The 11591-nt window shown below is 40.6% G+C and overlaps 1 protein-coding gene across 1 annotated transcript; it reads right to left on the bottom strand.

The window, feature by feature from the left end:
* Positions 1-594: 594 nt before the first annotated feature.
* Positions 595-9993, bottom strand: LOC138855436 (uncharacterized). The gene is made up of 2 exons (XM_070104782.1): positions 3496-9993; positions 595-3427 (listed from the first exon to the last, which is right to left on the bottom strand). The coding sequence occupies exon 1, from the start codon at positions 9267-9269 to the stop codon at positions 7833-7835; it is 1437 nt and encodes a 478-aa protein (XP_069960883.1). The 5' UTR covers positions 9270-9993; the 3' UTR covers positions 595-3427; positions 3496-7832.
* Between the last annotated feature and the right edge of the window lie 1598 nt (positions 9994-11591).

Here is an 11591-nt window from a genome sequence, read left to right as displayed (position 1 = left end):
AAGAGCATATTTTTGTGAAGGTAATAAGACAAAAAAAAAATTCTGATCAGTACTTACCGAGATACAGTGCCAAGAAGTTTGTCCAAAATGATGTGGTGGCAACATCGACGAATTCCACATACGCACATTACATTATTTAGCGGTTTTTATATTTTTTTCTTTTCTTTTCCAATTTTTTTCTTTTCCTACTAACATTTGGGGCCTGAGAGACCAATACTGTATATAATGTATATATATAAACTCACTGTATTGAACACAATAACTGCACTAAAGTTATCATATTATTGTTTACCACTGTTGTTTATTACAATAAACATGCACAAATATTGTATAATACTAATGTTCTATCATATATTTACATATTTACAATCACTGGACATGGTTTTAGAACTGCTGGAGCTTGTGGAACTCCTTGAAACAAGGCACCATGCACAGAGGCACCTTACATTCCTTACATATAAACCGAGTGTCTTTGCGTCTTTGTTGCCGTCATTTTGTTTGTGCACAGACAATGAATCTCTTCTGAGCAAATTTCTTCTGAGTTGAAGGAAGCTGTATTATGAAATGATCACCTTCCCTCCTCAAACACTTGGGTATATCCTGAGTAATTCGAGGACCTTGTTGTATAGCAGGTGTTGTTACCTGGTACTTCATTATGAGTTGTCTGACAACAGACAAACAAAATTCACCATACGGTGGTCAGTTGCCAGTCTTTATTTGGTACATATTATATGCATTGAGCATTGAAATGTCCATGAGATGGAAGAAAAGTTTCATGTACCACTTGTAACTCTTACGAACACAGTCAACAAAACCAATCTGCATGTCACATTTGTCAACCAAGCGCATGTTTTGTGTATAATCAATCACTGTCACTGGTTTTCGAATACGTTCATTAGTCACTCGATCAACTTCACGTAAATTACATGTAATACAAGCATGTTAGTCTGACAATTTGATTTATGTACTCCAGATTCATCATTTAGGGAAGTAGTTTAAAGATTACAGAGGTACATAGTCTCTCTCTCCATTAATTTCGCCTGTGTGGTACTGGGAAGACTGTCATAGCTAGATGTAGCAGCACAAGCACTAACTCATTCGCCCTATGCAAGGGATGAGGGTGCGCGATCTGCCCAGTTTTGTTACCCTTAATTCTATTTATGTCCTGCCACTGTCTTGCATTTCATTATGGTGAATGGTTGTCAACAATGTGACATCTCGTTTGTCATGCCACCGTAATGCCATGATGTTATTGGCAGTAAACACCTGCACGTCATCACCACGAACACCTGCGTTGAGCCTGGGCATATGTTTACAATTAGAACGCACTGTGCCACACACATCTGTCTTGTTCACTCGCATGAAATCACTGAGTAATGGGCTTGTGTACCAGTTATCAGTATATAATGTATGCCCCTTACCAAGATAAGGTGCCATCATGTTTCTCACTACGTCACCTGAGATACCCAATAACATCTTGGTATCTTTCAATGTTTTACTTCCCGTGTATACAACAATATCCAACACCAGGCCACTGTCACAGTCACAGAGTACAAACAGTTTCATACCAAAGCGTTTCCTCTTGCTCGGTATATACTGCTTGAATGACAGTCTACCTTTGAACGAAATCAAAGACTCGTCAATTACAACATTCTTGAATGGATAAAAGTATATGCTGAACTTTTGTTTGAGATACATGAAAACATTTCTAATCTTGTATAACCTGTCACTTCTGTCAGGCCTGGTTTTGTCAGAGAAGTGCAACATACGTAACAGTAAGATAAACCTGTTCACTGGGATTTCACTGAAGACCGGGGTAGAAATTAGCCGATTTGTGGACCAGTATGCTTTTATATTATGCTTATAGACATGAGGCATAAGCATTATTGTTGCAAAAAGCAAATGCATTTCTGCAACAGTCGTCTCTTTCCACTGGTGTAGTCTTGACTGTGGTGATATGATCATATTTGCCATGGTGTACTCAAAATACTTATTACTTTCCCTGACAATAGTTTCCATCAATGGCTGGTCAAAGAATAATTCAAAGAATTCCAGTTCATTGGCCATGGTTCCAAGGGGACAAGTAGGTAGAATTCCACTTTGAGAGTCATCAAAGTGGTGAGGCTTGGGAACAAAATTGGGATTTTGCTGCCAATCCCACATACGGTTTGCTGGTGGATACTGGACATCATAGGCTGGTTGTGCGGGTGGTTGTGGTTGTGGTGGGCTGGTGGCTGACGCTCCGCTTTGTCCTTGAACTGACGAGTCAGCAGCGTGGGTCCCAGCCTGGGCTAGTGAGTCATGCATGGCGGTGCCACTACCATCACCACTACCACCATCCCCTGATGCCTGTGGTCTATCCATGCCAAGTGTAGCCACATCATCCTCACTATCACTATCTAAAACTGGTGTAGGGCCACGGGATGTACTCTGGGATGTACTCTGGGATGTACTCCATCCCCTAGGCACAGCATAGGGTACACTACCCAAGCGCATGCGGCGGCGAACATACCGATGCTTCACTGGTGAATATGATTACTCACTATCACTACTCGAATGATCGTCAAGCGCAATAAAATCACAATCCACGTCACTATCATCATCATTACTGAAGTCAGAGGCCTGGCCATGCAAAAATATTAGTTTTCTCTTATGCTGAGGCACAACTGACCATGAGTCACGAGTGTCCACACCAGAGGTATAAGGTTGAGGATCGTCAGGGTTTTCTGCACTATTATCAATATCCTAGTCATTCCTTTAGGTCACTAACTGATCAAAGCCATAGAATTCGTCTTCATTTACACTTCCATCAGTGTCAGAACTATCAGATAGGAAGAGCGAATCCCAGTTTTCCGGGGACTGAGAGCTGACTTGCGACGAGGCATGGTGAACAAGGGTAACTGAGCCGGCATTCCCACAATGCTATGCGGGCACCTAGAATTTTTTTTATGGCGCACACCCACCGCACAGACCCGTTCTCTCATATGTAGGCCTATGAGTGCCTTTGCGCTAAATTTGATGGCGCTAGAATTTTGGCGTAGATCTACGGTTTGGACACTCAACGTGAAGCCATAGATCTACGGGACGGACCCTGAAATGGTTAATTTGAAATCAGCAATATTCCCCCCAAGCAGCAGTGAAACCCTTTGCTTCATAACCTTTTGCCCTGGCATACTCTTCACTTCCTTAGATACACATGTTCCTTTAAGAATTTTCTTCCAGTACAGGACAGTTTCATGAACATCAAATATTTTTTCTGGCAAACATTCTTCTTTTATTAAGTTAGCTAACTCAGCAACGAAAGTTTTTGAACCTTCGTCACAACTAATTGCCTCACCTTTCACTACCACATAATGAATTTGGTATCACTGACGAAATCTCCAAAACCACTCATCACTTGCAATAAATTCTAGATTATATCCCACACCTGGTCACAGACCGGGCCGCGGGGGCGTTGACCCCCGGAACTCTCTCCAGGTAACTCCAGGTAAACACCAGCATGTTGTTTCAACATGTTAAACATTTAGCTTTTCTTTGTACTTCAGAAAGCATCACAGTCACTTTTGTCTGCCGAAAATCTTCTAACCAAACGCTTAGCATTTTTTCCATCATGGCAATTGGGCCTTCACATTTCCTTGTGATAATTGGGGCCGAAGATTTCACTGCTTCTTTGATGTGCTTTTTATCCTTAAGCATTGTCGACACAGTGGAATGGGAGAGGTGAAGATCCTGAGAAATGCTGTTGACATTTTTTTCATCCTCATACTGTTTAATTATTTTGATCTTCTGGTCAAGAGAAAGAGCCTTTCTTGCCACAACCTCCAGTGCAAGATTCAGACTTCCTCTTAGGGGCCATGGTGAAATTTACTGTCCAGTTAGTACAGTTAATACAGTATGATGGTGCTGATAGGGCAGGGTAACTCAGAGTGATCATGTGTACACACAACACCGAGCCACCTCACACTCCATTCCCAGCCAGTGTGTCATTGTTTATCAGTGAGTGAGGATTGTCAGTGGAACGCTTTCCATCTGAACAAAAGAAACTAATGGAAAAATAAATAAAGAAATGATTAGGAAAAATAAGAAATGATTTTTGAGGATTTTACTTAAAATTTAAATATAATAAAAAAAAATATGGCCTTCGGTTCTTGTAGTTGGGCAGGAGTAGGTAAAGCCCTGGATAGATCTGATATTATGGATGTAGGTTATCCTGGGCGGATGGTAATAGTCCGATGTTTTGGAATCTCCTACCACTTGGATGGAGTACCACAAGTAGAACAGGTAAGGGCCGGTAGTAGTAGAATGTTAATAAGTATCATTAACACATGTCTTGCTCCTTTATCTGGCGTCTAACCTGGATGACCACGCCAGGAACAGAGCTGGTAATAAGAAAATATAAACTGGTTACCCATGGTCATGATAATATAACATTTAAGAATGGAAAAGAATGATAAATGCCAAAATCATTACTGGTAACCAGCAAACAAAAGAAAGGAATAAACAGTAATACTGGTAGATCACCCTACCTGATTAGAAGAGTGGAGGTGAAGAGACTCTCCAAACTTCAACCCACACCAGGTAAGGTCAATATTACCAGGAGTAGAAATTTGAACAAATCAGACACCAAGAACTAGTTTCACCCCAGCCCGCCAGAGGGGGGGGGTGCGTGACGTACCCCGCTAATGGTTCCTGGTTGCCTGAACAACCTTAACCCCACTTACACCTACTTTTCCCTCAATACCCCCTTCCAAAACTTATGGATGGAGTCAATAAGTCAACGAACAGAGGGAAAAGAACTAAATACAACCTCGGCTCAGCCAATCTGAAAGGTGGTTTTCAGAGCCAGAAATATAAACGACTTTAAACTTATAGGGCTGAATAGCCAGAGCCCATCTCAAGAGTCTGCTATTTGATCCTTTAAAATTTTCCAAGTACATCAGTGGCTTGTGATCTGTTTCAAGCACAAAGGGTTTACCGTATAGGTAGTATTTAAATCTACTTATACCCCATACTAAAGCATAACATTCTTTCTCCACAGTGGAATATCTTTCTTCTCTGGGCAGAAGCTTCTTACTAGCGAAAGATACTGGGAAAGGAGTCTCCTCATAATATTGAAGTAGTACAGCCCTGAGTCCAGAATGGGAGGTATCTGTTCAGAGACAAAATATTTTATTAATATCTGGTAATTTTAGGACAGGGGGGTTTGAAAATATCCTCTTAATTTCTTCGAAGCTTTGGATGGCTTCCTCAGAACAACTAAGAGGTTCCTTGACACCCTTTTTCAAATAGTCTGTAAGAACTGAAGTTAAGCTACTTAGATTTGGTACAAAACTTCTATAGAAGTTTACATATCCAAGGAAACTTCTTAATAACTTTTTGGTAGCAGGGAACGTACTTTCTAAAACAGCTTTGGTCTTATTAGGAAGTGGTGAGTTGTTGTCAGATATAATGAACCCGAGGTATTGTACCTTATGATAGCCAAGAAAGCACTTTTGTGGTTTAACTGTAAGGCCATGAGTTCTTAGTCTTTTCAAAACAAGCGATAGTGTATTTAGATGGTCTTTCCAGACATTTGTCATGATATAAATATTATCAAAATACAGTGAAACATTCTTTAGATCAGAAAGAACTATTCTCATAAGCCTAATATACGTGGCACATGCGGTAACCAAGCCGAAAGGCATTGTGCGATATTGCATTAGACCTCTATGAGTAGGGAAAGCAGTGTATGGTTTCGAGTCTGGGTGTAATGGCACTTGATGGTATGCTTGTGAGATGTCTAATTCTGAGAAGAATTTGCAGTCATGGAATTTATACAAGTCATGATCAATTACTGGCATGGGTTGTGCATCCCATTTAGTAATAGTATTCAAATAACGAAAATCTTGTGCCAGTCGGTAAGAATTATTGGGTTTCTTAACCATAACAACTGGTGAACAGAAAGCTGATTTCGAAGGTTCTATGATATTTAAGTTAAATAGTTTGTCAACCTCATTATCAAAAGTTTTCCGTAAGTGAACGGAAACGGGGTAGATTTTCTGCCTTACTGGTTCATGATCCGACAATTCAATCTTGTGTACAATAGTGGTGGTAAGTCCTGGTACCTCTGTGAATACGTCAGAAAAAGTGTTTACTAAGGCACTTACTTGAGACTTTTGTTTATTTGACAAGTCGTTGTTAATGTTGACATTTGACTTCTTTGATGAGGGATCATGCGTTAAGATATCTAGTAGTTCCTTCGATTCTGTAAAAGACTCGTCATCTATAATACAAACTCTACACTTGTACGAATCACCACTTGTAACCAAGCCGAAAGAAGTAGTATCTTCGTCAAAGGAATTTACACAAAGATTAACTTCTCTTCGATGGTACCTTTTCAAAATATTGACGTGATACATTCTTTCTCTACCCTTGACATCCAAGATATAATCTACCTTATTGCAGACCTTCACTACTTTATACGGTCCGTGCCAGGTAATTAGCAATTTGTTGGATTTGTCAGGTAGGAGAACTAAAACTTCATCACCAACATTAAATGTACGCTTGGAGCTTTTATGGTCAAAATAGGTCTTTTACGTTTCCATAGACATCTCTAGGTTTTTACCGACCAAATCGGCGGTTTCTTCCAATCTTTCCCTTAGATCTAAAAGAAACTGATAGCTGTTTTGAACCTCAGGTTTAATATCTTTGGACCAAAGTTCATTCAAAATAGATAGTGGTCCACGAGCTTGTCTCCCATAAAGCAATTCAAAAGGGGAATAACCAAGTGAATCACTTGGAATCTCGCGCATTGCGAAAAGAGCACATGGTAGAAATATATGCCAGTCAGTTGGTTTAAGAATACATAGTTTTTTTAATATTGACTTTAGGATGGCATGTTGTCGCTCCACTCTTCCGTTACACATCGGATGGTAAGGTGTCGTGAAAAGAGGTTTAACACCCACAAGTTGATAAACGTGTTCCATTAATTCTGAAGTGAATTGTGCCCCTTTATCCGACAATTTCACGAGGTATACCTACACGTGAAAAAATAGAAAATAAGGCTTCTGCGACTTCTATGGACGTAATGGATTTTAAGGGTACCGCCTCTGGGAAGCTGGACGCATAGTCAATCATAGTTAAAATATATTTATGACCTCCTGATGAGCGAGGTGTGATAGGACCAACTATATCTGCTGCAACCCTTGCAAAAGGGACTGAGAAAATTGGCATCTTTACCATAGGAACTCTCCTAGTTCTACCCTTTTGCGTGGAAAGTTGACATACGTGACATGATCTGCAGTACTTATAGATGTCAGAGGACATACTAGGCCAGAAATATAGGTCCTTGATTTTATTATAGGTCTTCCTATGTGAAAAATGGCCAGAGACTGGCATGTCATGAGAAATCTTTAAAATGGTTTCCCGGCAATCCTGCGGAATGACTAACAGGCTTCGATCAACGTCATTGGGTTTGTCTGCAGACACTATAGTCTTGTACAAAAGATCGTGTTTGAACTCAAACTTGTAAGAAAATTTCTTTCTGTATCACCTTGCCATTTGAAGCTAACTTCCGAGATTCCTCTAAGGAAGGACAAGTCTTTTGAAGACCCTCTAAATCTATGTGAGACAGCTCAATTGGCTTTCCTTTGGAAAGAACTAATGGGTGGATAGGTTTTACCTTAGACTGAGCTCTGGTAAGGACGTTAATTGTGTCTAGTTGTTGAAAAGATTGTGCCACACATAGTTTTCCACTGGTGTCTGCATTGTCCAGTTCAAGTGACTGACTTACTAAAGGTGTTACCGGAGTTTTGTAACCATCAGCTCTCTGATTTAAGTTATCGAACTGAATCTCATCTGGAACTATCTGTGAAGAAACAGATATTAGGTTCCAACCCTTCCTTGGAAACTCCAAATTCCAAACAGTCCTTTTCAGATGGGAAAGTAGCCCCTTGTATGTTCCCAACCAAAACAGAACACGAGGTTATCGGGGCAACTACGGCATCTACCCATCCTGAGAACCATTTGCACCTAACGAAACATCTGACTGTTGGAAAAGAATCGCTTCTTCCTAAATAGTCAGTTAATTTAGTGGACTTATAACGTGAAGAATCTAGGTTAGGGAAAAGCTTACTTGAGATAACAATACAGGAACATCCAGTGTCTCTAAGAATGGTTGACACATTCATGCCATTGACTGTACCTTCACTAAAAGGTGCGTTTATATTAGATTCGGCGAAACATTTACCAATATTTTCACCTTTTTTCTTAGGACAGTTGGGCCGTCTATGACCCCATTCATTACAGTTGAAACATTTTACTGTGAAGGCCGTGGAATTCCTTGGTATGGAGGGTTTGGATCCCTCAGATTGCTTAGGCACAACAGGCTTATATCTGCTACGCTCTTTAGGGTAGTTATTATGAGCGCACACATATATATCAGCAGCTTGTGCCATTTCCACAGCCGTATGAATGTTTCTTTCTTTAATGAATATTCGTAAGTCAGAGTTTACAGAAGAAAGGAATTGATCTCTTACCATCAGGTCTCGTAAAGATTCGAAATCGTGGTCAACCTCAGCACTATCAATCCACGAATCAAATAATCTGAAAATTGTTAAGAATTGCATATAATTTTGATTAGGAGTTATTTTAATGTGTCTAAACTCCGACCTGTAATGATGAGTAGTTTTTTTGAAAGCCTGAAGTATAGCTTTCTTTAGCAGGCTATAACTAGAAATAACATCAGAGGGTAGAGTGGAATAGACGTTTAATGCTGAACCTGACAGTAGTAAGCCAAGCCTAGTAGCCCAAGAATCTACTGGCCAGTCACAGAGAGTAGCAGTACTCTCGAATCTAGTAATATATGCCGCTATGTCATCTTGTTCTGAGAAAGGTGGTATTTGTGGCATCCTAATATTAGGTTCTTGGGAAGGGTATTCTAGTACCCCTTCATCTATTTTCTGCTTAGATAGTTCTATCTTCTTGGCTTCTAATTCCAACCTTGATTGTTCTAACTCAATTTTCTTCATTTTGAAGGCTACCTCTCTTGCCTGAACTCTATCTTCTCTAGCTATCCTTTCCTGTTCGATTTTATCCTCCCGAGCTAGTCTTTCCTGTTCCTTTTTCTCTTCTCGAGCTAGTCTTTCCTGTTCCTTTTTCACCTCTTGAGCTAATCTTTCCCGTTCCTCTTTCTTTACAATAGCCATTTTAGCAGTAATGTAATTATCAAGGCTTTGTCCAGTAAATCCCATTTCCTTTCCAGCTTTCAACCAGAAATCTAAAGAATCCATCTTGTAAAAAGAAATATTACGCACCCAACTTCAGCTGGGTTAATTAAAACTAACAGGAACGTCTGTTACAAAAGAGGGACACAGTCCGCACACTTTAAACTTCCCAAGGTAGAAAATGAAATAAATATTTCTCCCTGGAAGAATACACTTGTGGGCTCAATAGCCTTCACTAAGCAAAATACACACGGTTCACACAGGAGGGGTTATTATCAAAGTTCCCCAGGTCCAACAAATAGGTAAATTTCTAAACCGAACCTTAGAACCAAACAATGGTAAGTCAACCAGACTACCAGTAATGACTTGACACCTCAACTAACTCACCCTTTTCTATCTTAAATGTTATACTCACAACCAGTTGAACCATCAGGACGATGTTGCTTCAAGAGTCGGATCCTGGCAAGGTCGCCATTATCAGTGGAACGCCTTCCATCTGAACAAAAGAAACTAATGGAAAAATAAATAAAGAAACGACTAGGAAAAATAAGAATAATGATTTTTGAGGATTTTACTTAAAATTTAAATATAATAAAAAAAAATATGGCCTTCGGTTCTTGTAGTTAGGCAGGAGTAGGTAAGGCCCTGGATAGATCTGCTATTATGGATGTAGGTTATCCTGGGCGGATGGTAATAGTCCGATGTTTTGGAATCTCCTACCACTTGGATGGAGTACCACAAGTAGAACAGGTAAGGGCCAGTAGTAGTAGAATAATGTTAATAAGTATCATTAACATGTCTTGCTCCTTTATCTGGCGTCTATCCTGGATGACCACGCCAGGAACAGAGCTGGTAATAAGAAAAAATAAACTGGTTACCCATGGTCATGATAATATAACATTTAAGAATGGAAAAGAATGATAAATGCCAAAATCATTACTGGTAACCAGCAAAAGAAAGAAAGGAACAAACAGTAATACTCCTGGTAGATCACCCTACCTGATTAGGAGAAGAGTGGAGGTGAAGTGACTCTCCAAACTTCAACCCACACCAGGTAAGGTCAATATTACCAGGAGTAGAAATTTGAACAAATCAGACACCAAGAACTAGTTTCGCCCCAGCCCGCCAGAGGGGGGGGGGGGTGCGCGACGTACCCCGCTAATGGTTCCTGGTTGCCTGAACAACCTTAACCCCACTTACACCTACTTTTCCCTCACAAGGATGATCCCACAAGTTTACATAATACATCTCATAATATTCCATTCATTTTAGTGCCTGTAATTGCTAAATAAGTCACCATGGCTCCAAAGAAAGCTTTTAGTGCCAGCCCTTTGGTAAAGAATGTGAGAAACATATATAATTTAAGAAAAAGTTTGTAGAAAAATACAAAAGTGGTGGTGGTAGAGTGGTAGCAGTTGTGATAGTGGTAGAGGGTTGTAGTGATGGCAGTAGTGGTTGTCATAGTGGTAGAGGGAGGTAATGGTTGCCATAGTGGTAGAGGGTGCCTTTTTCAGTGGTTCAGCAATTCTACTAACTCCTCCAATGTTGTTGGAGTTATATAGGGCTACAGAAAACACTGCCGCCTCAGCTGCTGCTTCACCATCATTATGGATGACTTATGCTCTCAGTAGCCCTTATATACCCAACAAAACCTGACTCTCGTGCAACGAGTGATTGTTATAAATGTATTATTGTATAGTAAGGTTTGGCACGTAGCAGCCGTGTTCCCATTAACAGGGACAGCGATTGTGGGAATTCTGAGACGAGTGTTTAACTTTTTGTGGGGTTCAAGGTGCGATTGGCTGAGGAGAGAGGTTGTAATGTTACCTGTGCGCCAGGGTGGGTTGGGGTTGATGGATCTGAGGAGGAGAATTAAATGTGTGTTTCTTAAATGGGAGGTTTTGCGTGAAGGTGTGAGTGGAGGGCAGCTGGGAAAAGTACATGATAGGTTGGGTAAGTTGTATGGTGGTGTGGAGTTGAGGGAATGTGAAACTATTTTGAGGGCTTTGATGTTGGTTAGAGAACCCAGGAAAATCTGAGTAGGGGTTTTGTGTAAGCTGCTTGCAGACAGGATTGTTGTACCAGTTGAGGGATTGTTCCCCATGTACGCATGGAAGAGTATTTGGTATAGGTTTAGCAGGTTGAAGTTAAAGCCTAGGGTAAGGGAGGTAATGTATCGTTTTTTGCATGGCATACTACCGTCGGGGGAGGTTTTAAGAACCAGAGGGGTAATTGTGGGCAGAAGGTGTGGAATCTGTGGGGAGGATGAGACGACGTTCCATGCAGTATACTTTTGTGGGGAACTGGAGGGTGTTAGGTATTGGTTAAGTAGGGTAGTACAGGGGGTGGGGGGCAGAGGGGTGTCGGTTCTGCGTGCACTAAGCCTAG

The sequence above is a fragment of the Cherax quadricarinatus genome, chromosome 94 (assembly GCF_038502225.1).
Source record: "Cherax quadricarinatus isolate ZL_2023a chromosome 94, ASM3850222v1, whole genome shotgun sequence".
NCBI classification, from domain to species: domain Eukaryota; kingdom Metazoa; phylum Arthropoda; class Malacostraca; order Decapoda; family Parastacidae; genus Cherax; species Cherax quadricarinatus.
The sequence above is the reverse complement of the archived record's forward strand: the minus strand, read 5'-3'. Positions and strand labels throughout refer to the sequence as shown.